Source organism: Myxine glutinosa, chromosome 10 (assembly GCF_964187855.1).
Source record: "Myxine glutinosa chromosome 10, kmMyxGlut1.1, whole genome shotgun sequence".
NCBI lineage: Eukaryota > Metazoa > Chordata > Myxini > Myxiniformes > Myxinidae > Myxine > Myxine glutinosa.
This window is the reverse complement of record NC_136270.1, coordinates 106,167,015-106,187,954: the sequence shown is the minus strand read 5'-3', so window position 1 is coordinate 106,187,954 and position 20,940 is coordinate 106,167,015. Positions and strand designations below refer to the sequence as shown.

The 20,940-nt window shown below is 43.9% G+C and overlaps 1 protein-coding gene across 1 annotated transcript in view; it reads right to left on the bottom strand.

Annotated features, from left to right (window-relative positions):
- The window catches only part of LOC137433887 (leucine-rich repeat-containing protein 14B-like), a 69,227-nt gene extending 50,468 nt beyond the window's left edge, over positions 1 to 18,759 (bottom strand). The window contains exon 1 of the mRNA XM_068126339.2: positions 17,938 to 18,759. Coding sequence (XP_067982440.2) covers positions 17,938 to 18,396 — 459 coding nt within the window. The 5' untranslated portion in view covers positions 18,397 to 18,759. The remainder of the gene's footprint in view (positions 1 to 17,937) is intronic.
- Between the last annotated feature and the right edge of the window lie 2,181 nt (positions 18,760 to 20,940).

Below are 20,940 nucleotides of genomic sequence, written 5' to 3'. Positions count from 1 at the left end.
CCTTTTGAGTTAGGAAGCTGATATTTGGACATGCCAATGACCAGGTGATTTGGCTGTAAAGGATATTTTTGATTTATTAATTAATCAATTAATCGATTAATTATTTAATTATTCGATTAATGACCAAAAATTTTTTTTTTTTAAAGTTACAGATTCTGATGAAATAGTGGTAGTTTATGTGTTCTCTGACCAAATTGATTAATAATTTAATTTTTTTATGATTATTATTTATTTATTTTCATTATTAATCATTTATTTATTTTCTTTCTCATTTGGCCAATATCTCAGGCACCTTTTGAGCTGGGAAGCTAATATTTGGACATGAGTGACCAAGTGATGTGGCTATCAAGGATATTTTTGATTTATTGATTAATCATTTCATCTATTAAGTATTTATTGATTAATCGATTAATTATTTATTGAGTAATCAATTAATTATTTAATTTTTTATAAATGACTTATTTAATTAAATTTCTAAAAGATACATCTTCGGATGAAGCACTACTGGTTTAGTTATGCGATTAGCCAATTGATTATGAAAATATTTTGTGATAATCTTTTATTGATTTTAATTATACAATTAATCAATCAATTAGTGTACACCTCTCCCTCCCAATGCAGCCTCAATGAGCTGCACTGCGGTATTGCCGGGCGCCGGAGGCGCCCCGGCAATGCCGCGCTGCAGCATATTTAATTATTTGGCATGGGGCGGTGTACTTTGAATGTATGTGTACTTGTTGTACACCGCTCCTTTCCTATGCCATCTCCAGGCATTGCAAATCGTCATTGCCGGGCACCAAAGGGGGCTCGGCAGTGACGCGCGCTGAAAGAGAGTACTCAGTTTTCACTCTGGTTTCTTGTTGTACACCGCTCCTTTCCTATGCCATCTCCAGGCATTGCAAATCGTCATTGCCGGGCACCAAAGGGGGCTCGGCAGTGACGCACGCTGAAAGAGAGTACTCAGTTTTCACTCTGGTTTCTTGTTTGTTTTCTTGTTTTCTTGTTTGTTTGTTTTCTTTCTTGGTTGTCCGGACGATATCTCAGCCATCCTTTGAGCTAGGAAGCTGAAATTTCGGCACAGTAGTGAGCAAGTCCTTTGTCAAATACGGTATTTTTTGTTTTTTGAATAATCAATTAATTGAGGAGTTATTTAATTATTAGCGTTTAATTAAGTACTTATTTAATTAATTAAATTTCATTTATCTTCTGACCATTATTAACTCAGGCACCTTTTGAGTTAGGAAGCTGATATTTGGACATGCCAATGACCAGGTGATTTGGCTGCAAAGGATATTTTTTGATTTATTAATTAATCAATTAATCGATTAATTATTTAATTATTCGATTAATGACAAAAAAATTTTTTTTTTTTAAGTTACAGATTCTGATGAAATAGTGGTAGTTTATGTGTTCTCTGACCAAATTGATTAATAATTTAATTTTTTTATGATTATTATTTATTTATTTTCATTATTAATCATTTATTTATTTTCTTTCTCATTTGGCCAATATCTCAGGCACCTTTTGAGCTGGGAAGCTAATATTTGGACATGAGTGACCAAGTGATGTGGCTATCAAGGATATTTTTGATTTATTGATTAATCATTTCATCTATTAAGTATTTATTGATTAATCGATTAATTATTTATTGAGTAATCAATTAATTATTTAATTTTTTATAAATGACTTATTTAATTAAATTTCTAAAAGATACATCTTCGGATGAAGCACTACTGGTTTAGTTATGCGATTAGCCAATTGATTATGAAAATATTTTGTGATAATCTTTTATTGATTTTAATTATACAATTAATCAATCAATTAGTGTACACCTCTCCCTCCCAATGCAGCCTCAATGAGCTGCACTGCGGTATTGCCGGGCGCCGGAGGCGCCCCGGCAATGCCGCGCTGCAGCATATTTAATTATTTGGCATGGGGCGGTGTACTTTGAATGTATGTGTACTTGTTTGTTTTCTTGTTTGTTTGTTTGTTTGTTTTCTTTCTTGGTTGTCCGGGCGATATCTCAGCCATCCTTTGAGCTAGGAAGCTGAAATTTTGGCACAATAGTGAGAAAGTCCTTTGTCAAAAACGGTATTTTTTTTTTTTGATTAATCAATAAATTAAGGAGTTATTTAATTATTAGCGATTAATTAAGTTCTTATTTAATTAATTAAATTTCCTTTCTCTTCTGACCATTAACTCAGGCACCTTTTGAGTTAGGAAGCTGATATTTGGACATGCCAATGACCAGGTGATTTGGCTGCAAATGATATTTTTGATTTATTAATTAATCAATTAATCGATTAATTATTTAATTATTCGATTAATGACAAAAAAATTTTTTTTTTTTAAAGTTACAGATTCTGATGAAATAGTGGTAGTTTATGTGTTCTCTGACCAAATTGATTAATAATTTAATTTTTTTATGATTATTATTTATTTATATTCATTATTAATCATTTATTTATTTTCTTTCTCATTTGGCCAATATCTCAGGCACCTTTTGAGCTGGGAAGCTAATATTTGGACATGAGTGACCAAGTGATGTGGCTATCAAGGATATTTTTGATTTATTGATTAATCATTTCATCTATTAATTATTTATTGATTAATCGATTAATTATTTATTGAGTAATCAATGAATTTTTTATAAATGACTTATTTAATTAAATTTCTAAAAGATACATCTTCGGATGAAGCACCAGTGGTTTAGTTATGCGATTAGCCAATTGATTATGAAAATATTTTGTGATAATCTTTTATTGATTTTAATTATACAATTAATCAATCAATTAGTGTACACCTCTCCCTCCCAATGCAGCCTCAATGAGCTGCACTGCGGTATTGCCGGGCGCCGGAGGCGCCCCGGCAATGCCGCGCTGCAGCATATTTAATTATTTGGCATGGGGCGGTGTACTTTGAATGTATGTGTACTTGTTTGTTTTCTTTCTTGGTTGTCCGGGCGATATCTCAGCCATCCTTTGAGCTAGGAAGCTGAAATTTCGGCACAGTAGTGAGCAAGTCCTTTGTCAAATACGGTATTTTTTGTTTTTTGAATAATCAATTAATTGAGGAGTTATTTAATTATTAGCGTTTAATTAAGTACTTATTTAATTAATTAAATTTCATTTATCTTCTGACCATTATTAACTCAGGCACCTTTTGAGTTAGGAAGCTGATATTTGGACATGCCAATGACCAGGTGATTTGGCTGCAAAGGATATTTTTGATTTATTAATTAATCAATTAATCGATTAATTATTTAATTATTCGATTAATGACAAAAAAAGTTTTTTTTTTTAAGTTACAGATTCTGATGAAATAGTGGTAGTTTATGTGTTCTCTGACCAAATTGATTAATAATTTAATTTTTTTATGATTATTATTTATTTATTTTCATTATTAATCATTTATTTATTTTCTTTCTCATTTGGCCAATATCTCAGGCACCTTTTGAGCTGGGAAGCTAATATTTGGACATGAGTGACCAAGTGATGTGGCTATCAAGGATATTTTTGATTTATTGATTAATCATTTCATCTATTAAGTATTTATTGATTAATCGATTAATTATTTATTGAGTAATCAATTAATTATTTAATTTTTTATAAATGACTTATTTAATTAAATTTCTAAAAGATACATCTTCGGATGAAGCACTACTGGTTTAGTTATGCGATTAGCCAATTGATTATGAAAATATTTTGTGATAATCTTTTATTGATTTTAATTATACAATTAATCAATCAATTAGTGTACACCTCTCCCTCCCAATGCAGCCTCAATGAGCTGCACTGCGGTATTGCCGGGCGCCGGAGGCGCCCCGGCAATGCCGCGCTGCAGCATATTTAATTATTTGGCATGGGGCGGTGTACTTTGAATGTATGTGTACTTGTTTGTTTGTTTTCTTGTTTCCTTGGTTGTCCGGACGATATCTCAGCCATCCTTTGAGCTAGGAAGCTGAAATTTCGGCACAATAGTGAGCAAGTCTTTTGTCAAAAACGGTATTTTTTGTTTTTTGATTAATCAATAAATTGAGGAGTTATTTAATTATTAGCGATTAATTCAGTACTTATTTAATTAATCAAATTTCCTTTCTCTTCTGACCATTAACTCAGGCACCTTTTGAGTTAGGAAGCTGACATTTGGACATGCCAATGACCAGGTGATTTGGCTGCAAAGGATATTTTTGATTTATTAATTAATAAATTAATCGATTAATTATGTAATTATTTGATTAATGCCAAAAAAAAATTTAAATTTAAAGTTACAGATTCTGATGAAATAGTGGTAGTTTATGTGTTCTCTGACCAAATTGATTAATAATTTAATTTTTTAATGATTATTATTTATTTATTTTCATTATTAATCATTTATTTATTTTCTTTCTCATTTGGCCAATATCTCAGGCACCTTTTGAGCTGGGAAGCTAATATTTGGACATGAGTGACCAAGCGATGTGGCTATCAAGGATATTTTTGATTTATTGATTAATCATTTCATCTATTAATTATTTATTGATTAATCGATTAATTATTTATTGAGTAATCAATTAATTATTTAATTTTTTATAAATGACTTATTTAATTACATTTCTAAAAGATACATCTTCGGATGAAGCACTAGTGGTTTAGTTATGCGATTAGCCAATTGATTATGAAAATATTTTGTGATAATCTTTTATTGATTTTAATTATACAATTAATCAATCAATTAGTGTACACCTATCCCTCCCAATGCAGCCTCAATGAGCTGCACTGCGGTATTGCCGGGCGCCGCAGGCGCCCCGGCAATGCCGCGCTGCAGCATATTTAATTATTTGGCATGGGGCGGTGTACTTTGAATGTATGTGTACTTGTTTTTATTATTTTTGTGCAAATGTTTGGAATGTGAGACGCATCATGACGTGGGTGTGACATTGTGCTGATGTTCCATCTCTCCCTCCTTGTGAGGATTGATGATGAATTGGTGATGGCAAATTTAGACAATGGGATTGTGATGAATTTGGTATAGGGGAAATATAGGGAAGACGTGACGGTAGAGACGAATTGTAAATTTTTGTAAATATGGGGTAAGGGCAAGGGTAGAGTAGGTAACAGGGGGGGGGGGGGGGGGGTGACGTACGGTAAGGACAAGCTTTTCTCCGCTCAGTCTCCAGACGCACCTCACTCTGCATTGCCTTCGTTGATGTGTACCCTTGTGACCTTACCCCTCACTCACCTGTCTTCTCTGTCTTCCTTCCCCGACCCATGGATCGTGCTCTCTGGGCACTGAGGGGAGCGTGCCAGGGGCCGCGTTGGTGTGCCCGAATCCTCGCAACCAGCTGCCTGCATCCACGCACCACTTATGGACCACATGTCTGTGGCTGAGCACCACTCAGGGACCCCACGGGTTGGGGCATGGCCCCTCTGCTGGGACCGGCCACGATGGCCCAAGATCTTGCTTGCGGACCCGGTGAGGTGGCACCAAGCCCACAGGTGAACCACCCATAGTCGGCCCCTGTGGGCCATAAATAAAAATGGACATGTTCTGTGTTTTTTATATCCACCAAATAGGCCGCCAGTAAGAAGATGAAGTTGACATCAGGAAGAACAACGGCCAGCAGAGGGAGCCAAAGAGCAAAACCATCAGTTTTTTTTTTTTAATGGAACTATGGTGACTGTGCACTCTGGTGCTTTATGGTGCTTTGGTGCTCTTTATTGGTGCTGGTGCATCGATGCAATGCATGCTGTCTCCTCCCCTCCCACAGGATTTTCTTTTTGTTTCCCCCAAAGGAAATCGCAGGGCCTGGGTTGCAGTGTAAATACAATTAGCGTCACTTGTAAATAATGCTCCCCACCGTTCATGTTTAGTTTGAAAACCATTCCGTAATTCGGTTACCTGTGGGCGTGAATCTGTTAGGTAGGGTGCAATGCAGCAGAGGGACATACTTATTTGTGTTTTAAAACTGGCGCACTCAGGGTCAGGTTAATTGTAGAGGGAACTACACCTACGTGTCACACTAAGTTAAAGTTTTGTCGGCCCGAGGCGTACCGTGAGGAATGAGTGTGCTGTGTTACGGTTTTTAGAACCTTCACTTTGTAAATTTAGTATTAAAATTCCTGTGTACATTTCCCCTTTTAATTGGCTGTTAATTGAAATGAGTGCACCGTAGCTAGTCCATATACATGCACGTAGAAAATCATATACCCTTCTAAATAGTTATTTCTTATTCGATGTTAGTATAAGGCTCTGTTTCCCATTAGTTGACTCTGCATTGCATCGAATCGAATAAGATAGATCCCCTTTTTTTTCAAATTCCCCCAAAGCCTCCCTTTCGAACTGCATTTATTGCCAACTGCATTTGCCGCCATTACGGCGTGGTCAAGCCTCGGAGAAGAAGGGGGAGGAGCTATATCAAGGGCGTTGCCCGCCCATCGTCATCAAAAGGTGGAGCCAGCGAGCCCCCACCAGCCAACCAGGGCTGATGAGAGACCATCATGGGCGTGGCGTGCATTGATCTGAAAGCGCGTTATAAAAGCGCCCACGCAAGCCTTTTCAGTGAGATGCGGCAGATGAAACACACATGAGCTTTGAGACCACCGCAGCTTTGAGACCACCGCAGCTTTGAGACCACCGCAGCTTTGAGACCACCGCAGCTTTGAGACCACCTCAGCTTTGAAACCACCGCAGTTTTGACCACCGCAGCTTTGAGCTTTGACAGCGGTTTCGGCCGTGGCTACGAAGCAACGCCGCCCTGCGGATACGATTGAGGAGGGTTGGCGGCTGCTCACCTCGAGCCGCGCGATCGCACCAACCGGACCCACATCCTTCCCGCCCTGTGGTCCCACCTTTGCATCCGTCCAGCCATCCACCTCCTGCCATTCATTCCTGCTTCATTCCCCGTGTAAGTCTGATTGTCGTCTGTCCTTCGTCTTGTCCCAGGGTATAAGTAAGTTTGTATAAGTTAATAATTGCACTGTGTCTTCTGCTCCTTCTGTCTTTATTTTCGTTTCTTTCCTCCTCCTTGGTTTCTTTTGACTTGTACATAATTAGTAGTAATAAATCCTGTTATTTCCTACTTTTGTCTTCTTCTTCTTCTTCTTCCTCGTCCGTTCGTCCTTGTCTTTTCCACATTGAATACCTGTGGCACGATTTGGCCAACGACTAAGAATCGGGTCTAGTTCTTGTTAATGGTTCGAGCCGCGGCTGCTAATCCGCTCGGCAAATTAACATCTTGTCCGCGGTCTCGAATGAGGTTGCTCACCTGCCTCTCTGGAGGGAGCTGGGCAGCTTCAGGACTCACGTCGGTCAGTTGCAGACAAGGGGACTAATACCCCCTTGGTAAGGGGAAAAAGGGCCGACGTTGAGATCCGCAATATATATATATATATATATATATATATATATATATATGTATATATATATATATATATGTATATATATACATACATACATATACTGTATATATATATATACACATATATATATATACATATATATATATATACATATATATATATATATATATACATATATATATATATATATACATATATATATATACATATATATATATATATACATATATATATATATATATATATACATATATATATACATATATATATATATATATACATATATATATATATATATATACATATATATATACATATATATATATATACATATATATATATATACATATATATATATATACATATATATATATATATATACATATACATATATATATATATACATATATACATATACATATATATATATATACATATATATATATACATATATATATATATACATATATACATATATATATATATACATATATATACGTATATATATATATACATATATACGCCCCACGGGTTGTATATATATATATATATATATATATATATATATATATATTGTTGCGGATATGGGATTTGGCCTCCATCCATATCCGCTTGTAAATATTCCCCTATTTCCCCAATACTCCCCAACTATCCCCAATCCCCCATTCCCATTGTCTGTAAACAACACTCTGTAGCCCCGACCTTCCCCTTTTTCCCCCATTAAATGTCGTGCCCAGGTTCACCGCATCTCACGTAGACAACTATAGGACATCTTGCTAGTTATTCTTAGTCTATGTCAGTTAAGGACTCGTTTCCATTAATTCTGACTCTTCGTTGCACCAGAATGTGATTGTATGGCACCAGTAGTAAGTTTAGGACCTCCCAATACCTCCCCGCATCTCTTCCTCATGAAACAACAACACCAACAACAACAACAGCGGCGCGGGGAGTGCGCGTCCTCACTCCGGCTTGGTTAGCCGCCATTGACCATGTGCTCCGATGGGGTTACCACTCAGGGGCTCGCTGTCAGCTCCTCGTCAAGGGCGGAGCCCGGTAACCCCCCCGCACCCAATGGAGGCGGCGGACCGATTCCATCTGGGGCGGAGCTAACGAGCCGAGGGCGTGTCACTCCCCGCTGGACATGCGCAGGAAGACGGAGGTGACGTCAGATGCGCCTCAGCTACGAAGAAGAAAGGACGCCACCTCCTAGCGCTGAGAGATACCTCCCGCATCTCAGGACCGGACCGAGTCGATTCTGCCCCTGAGCCAAGGTGCACCTTGAGCCATCGACTACCTGCCCTTCCTTGCCATCAATCCCTGTGTGAGTCAGTCTTGTCCCGTTTGTCTGTGGTCTGTCGGGGCTAAGATAAGACCGTGTCTAAGTGCCCACCTTACTGTGCTGTACCTCTTGTGCCGTGTAATCTAAACGTTCTGCATAACCCATAATATATCCTCCTCCGGAGGTCTTGAGAACTGTACCCCTGGTGTCGTGTCATTTAAACCCAGCCGTTGTGTCCTTTCCTTCATTGATTTAGCATAGCGCGATTCGGCCAACGTTCGAGTGTAATCGGGTAACTTGTGCGAACACGGCGGCCATTCCGCTCGGTCAAGCAACATCTAAGTCGTGTCCGTAACAATTGGTGTCAGGAGTGGGATCGGTCCCGGAGCGCGTTTCACGCGCTCGAAATTATAACGGCGAAATTTAATTGTGTTTTACAAAAAAAAATAAAAACCCGAATTTTGAAAGTCGCGCTATGGCAGACCAAGACGGCTGGGTTCCGGTAGAGGAGAGTGAGGCAGGGTCGATCCAGGACCAAATTGAGGGACATGAGGAGAGCAAAGCAGTGAGGGTAGCAGGGTCGCAAAATGGCGTCGTCGCGCACGAGGTTGCGGGCGCGCAAAATGGCGCCTCGCACATAGCCACGGCGACCGCGCCCGTGACCGTAGTAGCGCCACCGGTGGATTTGAACCTTTTTCTTATGCAAATGAAGGCCCTTATGGACAAGAATAATGAAGAAATGAAAAACAGTATGGGGGCAATGAGGGACGAAATGGGGGTAATGGGGAACCGGATGGATGCTCAGGGTGAGCGATTGGAAGGCCAAATGGGGGTAATGAGGGACAAAGCGAGGGGTACCGGTGAGGGATTAGACAAGAAATTAGAGGGGTTAGACAATGGGATAGAAGGGGTGAAACATGGGTTAATGGGGGTGGAAAATAGAATGGCTGCCCAGGAGAATCAGATAGAGGGAGTGAAAAATGGGTTAGAGGGGTTAGAAAACAGGATGGAAGGCAAATTGAGGGACATGAGGGACCAAGCGGAAAGGGAAGTTAAACAAATGGGGCAGCAGATAGAGGGGGTCAGAATGGGGGTAGAAACTAAACTGGATGCTCACAGGGAGGAAATGGAGCAGATGAGGGTGGCATCTGGGCAGGAGATGCAAGTGATGGGAGAAGAGATCAGAAGAGGAGTGAGTGAGGAGGTCCGAGGAGTGCGCGAGGAGGTGAGGCACTGTAAGGAGCACATGGAGAAGGAGGTGAGAAAGGGGACTGTAAAGTTACAAGGGGGCATAGAGGACCTGACGCAGGAGGTGGAACAGCTGACGGAGGGACAAAAAGAACTAACGGACCAGGTAAAGAAGAACACAGCGGTAATAGGAGGGTTAAAAGCGACACAAAATGACCTAAAAAATGACTTGGTAGCGACGAAGAGGGAATGTCAGATGGTACGTGAGGGACTGACAACGAGGTTGGACGAGGTGACCGAGGTAATGGAGACGAAGGACCGGCAGGTGAGGACGCACATGGAAACGGTCAAGCTAGCCTTGGAGGACGAGCTTGAGGAGACGTACCGGGAAATAAAAGAGGTGAAGCAGAAATTAGAAGAAGTGGAAGAAGGGGTGAGCGAAATTAAGAAGCGACGGAGAGGGGATAAGAAAGAGATAAAAGAGGAGATAAAAGAATTGGTCCAAAGTCTGTGTTCGGATCGTGATGATGTGCTCATTAACCGGATGAGGGATTCGCAGGTGATGGAGGAGAAGCGAAGAGAAAGAGGACCCGGTGTAAGTGGTGACCAATATGGTCGTGCGTATGATGCGCCAGGTGATTTAATGAGCTTGGGGGTCGAGATAGACCCGGGTGTTCGTGAGAGGCCGTTGGTGAAGTGTGCGACAGGTCTGGTGTGCGAAAAAGGAGGTGTGCGAGAAAGTCCGACTCTGGGCTGTGTGAGGAAAAAGTGCGTGCCAAGGAGTGAAGGTGCTGGCGAGAGTGAGTCGGTCGTAGCGCGTGTACGAGGGAGCACATGGAAGCGCGGTGTGGTAAGTGTTACAGAGGGTGTGACGGGAGAGTGTGCGCAAGAGAGCGCGCGAGAAAGGTGTGTGACGGACAGGTGCATGGGGAAAGAGTGCGCTGTCAAAGGCAAGGAAGAATGCACGCCTGTGGTGAGTGTTACAGAGGGTGTGACGGGAGAGTGTGCGCGAGAGGATGCGCGAGAAAGGTGTGTAACGGACAGGTGCATGAGGAAAGAGTGCGCTGTCAAGAATGGAGGTGAGAGTAGTGAGAGTGACAAGGAGCGTGAGTTGGTTGTGACAGGTAAGCGAGGATGTACACCTGGAATGGAAGGATGCACACCTGGAATGGTAGAGCGTGAGTGGGAATGCACGCTGGAATTGGTAGTGAGGCACGTGGTTGGGTGTGCGAGTGAGAGCACACCTGTGATTGTCACAGAGGAGGTGACCGAGGAGGGGGTGCGAAGAGGTGTGTTGGTGAGGTGTGCGAGCGACAAATGTGTGCCAAAGTGTTCGGTGGTCAGGTGTGTGACCAAGGCTGTGAGTGGAATGAGTGTACCTGGGTGTGGAAGAGAAGGTACGACGAGGAGCATGGAAACGGCTGGATGTATGAGCACGAAAGGGGTAGCGTATGCTTGTAAGCATCCAGGTGAGGCATCGACGATAACCGGGTTAGAGGTTAGGTCGACTTTTAGCTGAAGCGGGCCCTCGGTGCGTGCTGGGCTTCGCGTGCCGCGAGAACCAGCGGGGATCCGAGCCACGGCGGGTTCGAAAGGACCGCCGTGCGCGATCCACGCTGGGCCTCGCGTGGAACGGCCGCGTCCGGGCTCCACTAGGCGGAGCGGGCAGCCCGATAGGAAGGGTCGTCATGGCGACCACTTTCTATTGAGACGTGCCGGCAGGTCGAGATCGGGACATTGGATGGCTCCACGCCGAGGTGGTGCGTGGAATCTCGGCCCGGGTAAGCCCCCGTCCCTGCACCGAATGCCGGACGCATCCAGCCGCTGGCACGGAACAACCCGCATTCATTGCTCGGCTTTACGAAGCCGGGCTTTGGACAGGAATTGGCGCACCGAGAGGCATTAGTGAGTAGACTGTGTGATGAGGTTAGTGTTTTGGACCCAAAATTAGAAAAAAACAAAATTTGATGATTGGCAAAGGATTGGCAGTAAAGATTGGCAGATGATGGGTAGTGATTGGCAAATTTTTTGATTTGTTGAAATTTGATGTGCAAAATTGGTAGTGGGAGATGCCCGATGTGGTGGGATGGCAACTCTGTCATCCCTCACAAAGGAGGGGGCAAATGCGCTATAGATTATGGGGTGTATGGCAGTGAAAACTAGCCCGGGTGGGTTAGGATATTGATAGGGCCCTAGAAGATGACATTAGGTGACGTTAAGGTTAGTTAGTGACAATGATACCTGTAGTGGGGACGCAGGTAGATTAGTGTGGATTATAATGACGAGGGAGCGCAATAGTTTAAAGGGACGACTGGGAAGCGCAAGTTTCAGAGGGGAGTAGTTAGATGAGATGATGCTGTGTGAGAGCTGGACAGGTGTGTGGGGCAGTGTATGAGTAGTGAGTGTTGTGGATCAGCGCGAATGCGCTTGGGGAGAGAAGGGTGCAGGTGGCACCAGGTGTGAGAGCACAGGTGTGCAAGTACAGGTGTGTGGAATATATGGAGCAGCGAATGAGTGGTGTGGAGAGAGTTGGAGTAAGTGGTACGGAGTGGTGTGCATGGTGCGAAGGTGTGGATGGGGGAAGAGTGGACCCCTTTCACGAGTACCCGGGGCGGGTAGTGTAAGTGTTAGGTAGAGGGTATAGGTAAATTGTGGTTGGATATTGGCATTTGTGGTGCGGTTGCAGAATGGTATTGTGGATGGGTGCATTAGTGTTGTGGAAATGGCTGGGCGTGTAGCCTGTTAGTGTGTGTAGTTAGTTGGGCACTCCACCACTGTGAGGATGTCGGCCAGGTGGGGCCGCAGGTGGGCTCTGGGAGCCGTTAGTGTCAGTGGGGCCCGAGGATCCGGAGGACGGACCCGGGTAGCCCAGTGCCAGAGAGGGCACCGAGTGGGGAGAGCGCCAGAGGGCCTTCCCCAGGTAGTTAGGTTAGGGTGAGGAGCAGGTAAGCTCGGAGGCAACTGCAGTGGTGGAGGTGTGCAGGTGGGTAGACCGGCTAGGAGAGCTACACGTCGCAGCCCAGAAATTGTGCGAGGGCACCGAGAGATGAATCGGGGGAGTGAGACCCCAAATTGAGAGGCACCACAGTTTGGGCAATGGGAATTGGTTTTTAGAACCCATAGTGCAAGTTGGCCAATGGATTGGCAGGGAAAGACCCCGGGTAATGTAAAGTTGTTAAAGTCATTTAGGAAATAGTTAGGATTGATGAACCTGTCGCACCATACGCAGCCACTTACCTGAGGTAATGATGATGACTCCACACCTGTGTTTTCTTTGTTTTGTGTTGCAGGAAGTAAGAATTGCTGTTTGGATTTGTGAGACGCATCACGACGTGGATGAGACATTGGGGTGATTCCATCTCTCCCTCCTTAGGAGGGACTGATGATGAATTGGTGATGGCAAATTTTGATGAGAGTTGGAAATAGCAAATTTGATTGGTTAGGAGGGAGAGAAGATGAATTTGGTTTATGGGAGGAACGGGGAAGACAGTAGGGACGTTGTTGATTTGTAAAGTAGATGTTTATGGGTAGTGTTGTGTTTTGTGGATACAGTAAGGGGTAAGGGAGGGGCAATGTAGGTTACCTGGTGGGGGGGGGGGGGGTGTACGGTAGGAACGTACCTGTCTCACCTGGTTCCCATGTGCCCCCAGTGTGCATTACCTTATATTGCATGCACTTTTGCGCCCTTACCACCTTACTCACTTGTCTTCTTCTTTTGTCTCCCACCTCCGAGGATCTGGCTTTGGGGCAGAGAGAGAGGAGAGAGAGGTGCTGGCTCCGCAGTTGTGGGCCTGTACTTTCGCTGCTTGCTGCCTGGATCGATACACCATATGGACCGCAATGTTTGTGGCCGCCCACCATGGACCGCAGTTCTTTTGCGGGCAAGCACCACCCGTTGATGGACCTATGGGTCAACGTGGCACCTATGCCATACAGGTGAACCACTAATAGTTGGCCCCTGACGGCCACAATTTAGAAATGGACGCGGTTGGCGCCTTTCTTTATTTTTAAAGAAGCCAGAAGGCCAAGTACACCACAGGAAGGCAAGACCAGCGGCAGAACATCGGCCGGCTGCGACACCACCGGTGATTATTGAACACTTTATTGGTGCACCGGATGGTGCTGACTGCATGAATAAGGGTGGTGCTTTTGGTGCTTGAACGGGGTGCTCTGCACATTATTAAAGGCCGTAAGGCCACAGAGCACTCGTGGGTTGGTGTATCGATGCTGGCATGCGTGCTCTCTCTATGCATAACATCTGCATGTGTTCCTCCAAAAACAGGTCCTGGATCGTAGTGTAAATATCAGTGTAGTCTTGTGTAAATAATGCTCCCTACCGGCTGTATGTTTAGTTTGAGAATTCTTTCCGCGATTCGGTTATCCTGTGGGTGTGTTTCTGTGAGGAGAAGGGTGCAACGTCGCAGGGGGACATATTTACTCATTTGTGAATATCTGTAAAACTGTCGCACTCAGGGTTGAGTTAATAGTAGAGGGAACTACATCTGAGTGCCACACTAACGTAGGTAAAATTTATCGGGTCGGGCCGCCCCGAGGTAGAGACGGGTGCAATGTTGCGGATATGGGATTTGGCCTCCATCCATATCCGCTTGTAAATATTCCCCTATTTCCCCAATACTCCCCAACTATCCCCAATCCCCCATTCCCTAGTCCCATTGTCTGTAAACAACACTCTGTAGCCCCGACCTTCCCCTTTTTCCCTCATTAAATGTCGTGCCCAGGTTCACCGCATCTCACGTAGACAACTATAGGACATCTTGCTAGTTATTCTTAGTCTATGTCAGTTAAGGACTCGTTTCCATTAATTCTGACTCTTCGTTGCACCAGAATGTGATTGTATGGCACCAGTAGTAAGTTTAGGACCTCCCAATACCTCCCCGCATCTCTTCCTCATGAAACAACAACACCAACAACAACAACAGCGGCGCGGGGAGTGCGCGTCCTCACTCCGGCTTGGTTAGCCGCCATTGACCATGTGCTCCGACGGGGTTACCACTCAGGGGCTCGCTGTCAGCTCCTCGTCAAGGGCGGAGCCCGGTAACCCCCCCGCACCCAATGGAGGCGGCGGACCGATTCCATCTGGGGCGGAGCTAACGAGCCGAGGGCGTGTCACTCCCCGCTGGACATGCGCAGGAAGACGGAGGTGACGTCAGATGCGCCTCAGCTACGAAGAAGAAAGGACGCCACCTCCTAGCGCTGAGAGATACCTCCCGCATCTCTGGACCGGACCGAGTCGATTCTGCCCCTGAGCCAAGGTGCACCTTGAGCCATCGACTACCTGCCCTTCCTTGCCATCAATCCCTGTGTGAGTCAGTCTTGTCCCGTTTGTCTGTGGTCTGTCGGGGCTAAGATAAGACCGTGTCTAAGTGCCCACCTTACTGTGCTGTACCTCTTGTGCCGTGTAATCTAAACGTTCTGCATAACCCATAATATATCCTCCTCCGGAGGTCTTGAGAACTGTACCCCTGGTGTCGTGTCATTTAAACCCAGCCGTTGTGTCCTTTCCTTCATTGATTTAGCATAGCGCGATTCGGCCAACGTTCGAGTGTAATCGGGTAACTTGTGCGAACACGGCGGTCATTCCGCTCGGTCAAGCAACATCTAAGTCGTGTCCGTAACAATATATATATATACAGTCACGTGAAAGAGTAAGTACACCCCATGTAAAGTTTTGACTTTTTCAACATATTTCAACATACAGCTATTTGATCTTCATTTCAACAATATTGATAGATAAAGGTGATATAATATAACAAATATCATGAAACATTTACATTTTGTAGTCCATTGTATAATTTAAATAAACATAAATGCAAATTTCGCATGTGGAAAAAGTATGTACACCCCGACATTTATCACTACTTCAAATACCTAAAATTAGAATCAGGTGCACCAGCTCAGGTGCAAATGATTAGAACATCGTTAGAGAGGATCTTGGAGGAACCTGTCTTATTTAAACCTTAGACATTTAGTTTGGTTTGCTCTTTGTTGTTGAAGTGTGTCGCGCCACCATGCCTAGATCAAAAGAGCTCTCTGAGGCCTTCAGAAAGAAGGTTATAGATGCCTCCGAGTCTGGGAAGGGATTTAAAAAGATCTCCAAACAATTTGAAACCAATCATTCGACTGTCCGGACGATCATCTACAAGTGGAGAAGATTCCAAACAACTGCCAACTTGTTCAGGCCAGGCCGCCACAGCAAGTTCAGCCCGAGAGCAGACCGCAAGACGCTGAAAGAAGTCTCTAAGAACCCCAGAATGTCATCACGGGACCTACAGGTAGCTCTTGCCACTGTTGATGTCAAAGTGCACAAGTCTACCATTAGAAAGAGGCTGCACAAATTTGATCTACATGGGAGGTGTGCCAGGAGGAAACCTTTGCTGTCCAGAAAGAACATCTCAGGGCAAGACTAAAGTTTGCCAATGAACACCGAGGCAAAGACCAGCACTTCTGGAACAATGTGCTCTGGACAGATGAGTTAAAGGTCGAGCTATTTGGCCACAGAACCAGAAGACATGTTTGGTGAAAACCAAAGACAGCATTTGCCCACAAGAACCTGATACCAACTGTAAAGCATGGTGGTGGAAATATTATGGTTTGGGGAAGCTTTGCTGCATCAGGGCCTGGGCAGCTCACCATCATAGAATCCACTATGAATTCTTCATTGTACCAGAGGGTGCTTGAAGTTAATGTGAGGCCATCTGTCGGAGAGTTGAAGCTCAACCGAGGGTGGACTTTGCAACATGACAATGACACTAAACATACCAGTAAATCCACCAAGGAATGGCTGAAAAGAAAGAAATGGAGGGTTCTGGAATGGCCAAGTCAAAGCCCGGATCTAATTCCCATCAAGATGTTGTGGGGGGGTTTGAAACGAGCTGTGCATGCAAGAAACCCCTCAAACATCGCACAGCTGAAAGAATTCTGCATGGAGGAGTGGGCAAAAATTTCTCACAATCAATGTCAGAGACTGAATGAATGAATGATATGAATGATCGTTTTAATTTTTCCCCGCTAGAGCGGGGCCTTGCGGGCCACATGACAATCATGGTTCCCTGTTTGAGGCAATGTTTTTATGGCTGGATGCCCTTCCTGACGCCAACCCTTGGTCATGCTCCTACGATGCGCAGGGATACAGTGCCTATTCTGAATCGGGGTACACACCGTGATCATTCATCCCAGCAAGCTGGTACTCAATTTGCCGACCTCGGAAGGATGACAGGCTGAGTCAACCCCCCTGGCGTTAATTCAGCGATCGACCGGGATTCGAACCCAGGATCCCAAGCCGGCACCCTAATCGCTAAGCCAATGCCAGGCAAGGTCTCAATGAGGCAAGGTCTCAGAGACTGGTAGACAGTTATAAGAAACGCCGACTTGAGGTTGTTTCTGCCAAAGGGGGCAATACCACCTATTAGAGCCAAGGGTGTACTTACTTTTTCCACATGCGAAATTTGCATTTATGTTTATTTAAATTATACAATGGACTACAAAATGTAAATGTTTCATGATATTTGTTATATTATATCACCTTTATCTATCAATATTGTTGAAATGAAGATCAAATAGCTGTATGTTGAAATATGTTGAAAAAGTCAAAACTTTACACGGGGGTGTACTTACTTTTTCACGTGACTGTATATACATACTCATATTCTCAATATCATGTACACAGACTTCATATATTGAAACCGATACTATGTTGTTGTTGGCGCTGCCTTATGAGTAACAGCTGATCTGATGACGTGGAATCATTCCGTCACACACCAAGACCATCTGTTCGGTTATACTATTAGTAACACTCAATGTCGCCCTATCTTTGCTGTTTAATTGAAGTTTCTTGAATTTAAAAGTCTATTTGCATTTCATTGAGACCTTGTCAAAAAGTGAAGGGTTGGTTCTAGTGTCAATGACATAGGTGTAAGCTAAAGGAAATGGAATTGGAAAGAGCTATTAAATTGGGCGACCTATGGACAATGGAGCCAAAAGGTACAAGCTTTATATGCCAATGCATGGTTAGTTATTGACAATAAAATATGCCAAAAATGAATTCATCATATTCCTGCAACACTCACATAATAAACACATACATTGCATTGCTATACAATCAAATCTTACCCTTTGCTGGATCATTGTCGCTTCGACGCACGCTTGTGCCAAAGCCTGTGTGCGACCCCAGCGGCCAAGGGTCTTGCCACACAGACATGTTGCTTTTTGACCATCTTGTACGCCCATGAGATCAACAGTGTGGAGGGGACAAGAACCCCAGAGTGCTGATGTGGTGCTCTTAGCACCGTCGTCGGTGCTGGTGCCGGAGCGGCCAACATGGTCTCTAAGACCAGCAAAGAAGGCGTACAAGCAGGACGCACACGGGCTAGATCCTGCCAGCAGGTTGGTCAAACTCAGTACAGGCAATGGCCAGGTGCGTGTTACTTCATACAGCCAGTCCACCTTTTCCTCCAAGAAAGACATTTTAAACAAGAGTGGATAAACATCAGGAAGAACAACTTGAAGCGCTGCGGTTGCTCTGGGCCAGTGCACCAGCGCATGGGCACTCCAAAACTCCAATGACTCCATGTTGTTTTTCCCTTATAACCAAATACTTCAGAAAAAGGTCACAAAGTCAATCGGCCATATGAAAACCTACCATGAAAACTTGCTTCAGGTTCAAGCAGACAAGATTGATGAAGGCAGAACCAACCAAAAATAACCCACTGAGGTTTGAAACAAATATCACGTGATCGAGAATAACTACCTTCTCTACTCTTGTGTCCGGTTATACAGAAGATATTTTAGCATTGAATGCAGGTCGTAACTTCACTGTATGCTTGACGAAACAAGTCATGAGCCTTTGGTGGGCGAGCTCAAGCATTTGGCTATTTTTGGAATGGAGGTGGAGGAATGCCAGAGGGATGTGCGACCATTTCGAGCTTCCATGTTGTTCACGTCCCCCTTTCGTTACTGATAAAACAACACAAGGACACAGAGTTGGCTGGTATTTCCTGGAATGTTTTTCATGAATTTGAATTCTCCCTTATCAATCATTCTGTCATACTAAGTAAACAATACTTTCCTTTGCAGGTGTGATGAAGGTATTTTGACATCGGAAAAAAGTATCGACATAACCACTTTGGATTAAAAAATGACTGAATACATTTTGTGAACCGCGAACCATGAAAAGTAAGGACTTGTATGGACGATGTTGCCATCACTTCATGCTCAACAAAACAGTACGAGGCATTTGTAAACATAGAAGTTCCAGAAAGTAATTGTGGCAACTCACCTGCTATACAATAAAAGGTATTAAATATATACAATCAATAAACGTTAGCCATGTTGCTTCACTTCTGCTTATTCACTCAGGTAACCCACCCACGTGTGTGCTGTATATACCTATGTCATATTAAACCGCAACATTTTGTTAGAGATAGACTTCCCTCCTTCACCCTCTCCCCAAAAAAAGTACTCACCAAAAACACTTTTCTCCCTACTCCCTCCCCTCCTCACCCTAACCCCCCCCCCCCCCCCTTGAAAAAAAAGTCTTCACAGCAAGACTTTTTGTGCTTCCTCCTTCCACCCTCAAAAGTCTTCATCAGTAAGACGTGTTGACCCTCTGGCTCCTCCCTCCACCCTCAAAAGTCTTCACCAGTAAGATGGTTGGACCCTCTGGCACCTCCCTCCAACCTCAAAAGTCTTCATCAGTAAGACGTATTGACCCTCTGGCTCCTCCCTTCACCCTCAAAAGTCTTCATCAGTAAGACGTGTTGACCCTCTGACACCTTTCATCCCCCAAAAGTCTTCACCAATAAGACGTGTTGACCCTCTGGCACCTCCCTCCACCCTCAAAAGGCTTCACCAGAAAGACGTGTTGACCCTCTAGCTCCTCCCTTCAAAAGTCTTCACCAGCAAGACTTTTCGACCCTTTTTCCTCCCTCCACCCCCAAAAATCTTCACCAGTAAGACTTTTGACCCTTCTTCCTCCCTCCACCCCCAAAAGTCTTCACTGGTGAGACTTTTTTTACCCTCCTTTCACCCTCGTCCCCCCATAAAAGTCATCACTAGTAAGACGTATTGTCCATCCTACCTCCACCCCCCCTCCCTCCCTCCCAAAAAAAGTATTCACCAGTTAAACTTTTTGGCCCTCGATGCTCTCCCACCAATATCATGCTGATAACATTAAAAAAAACTATTTAAAAGAGTGAGCTTGTTGTTACTCAAATCAGAGTACTGTGCTTATTGCTGTGGCACACGACTCCTTTAATAAAATTTTTTTAAAAAACCACCTTTAGAGGCCATTTTTCCCCGCAAGCAGGGGTTGGCCTTTTTCGGGAACTGTGGTTGTTGTTGTTTTTCGGTCCCCTTTTTGAAGCAATGTTTTACGGCCGGATGCCCTTCCTGACGCCAACCCTTTTTGCCGCCTTTAACGACAAGCAGGGAATTACCAGTGAACTGGTACTCAATTTGCCGACCTCGGAAGGATGACAGGCTGAGTCAACCCCCCTGGCGTTAATTCAGCGATTGACCGGGATTCGAACCCAGGATCCTAGGATCCTAAGCCGGCACCCTAGCCGCTAGCCCAACACCAGGGCTTTAATAAAGGCAACATGCACCAGGGCAACACCAGGGCTTTTTTAATGCCGCCAACATCCTTTAATGTTCTAAAGTATTCCCACCTTCTTGTGGGGTCGGCCAGAGACAGTTTTTGGCTGGTCTTTTACAAACCGACTGGCAAGATCTGATGTCCGACTTGAGCGAATTTGTGTTGGGATTTGTAATTTTTTTTCAGGGGGTCGGTGATAACTCGCTTACTCTCCACCAAAGACACAGATCTTTAATATCCACCAACTAATACTAGCAGATGGGTTGCCCAGTTTAACGTGTCCTCCGAGGGAAGCACCAATTTAGGACTGCCCATGAAGCACCAATCTGACAGTTATAGTTGAGTCGAGAATCTATACCATTTCGTTTGATTATACCAAATATTTTGGCAATACAGCATTTTCAAAATGACACAATCCACCCCAGATTGCTCGGTGCGCATGCGCATAAATCCTTGAATACAACAAGCATTCTGAGTGTTGCGCCGCAATACATGTCCCCTACTGGCAGTCTGTCATCCGG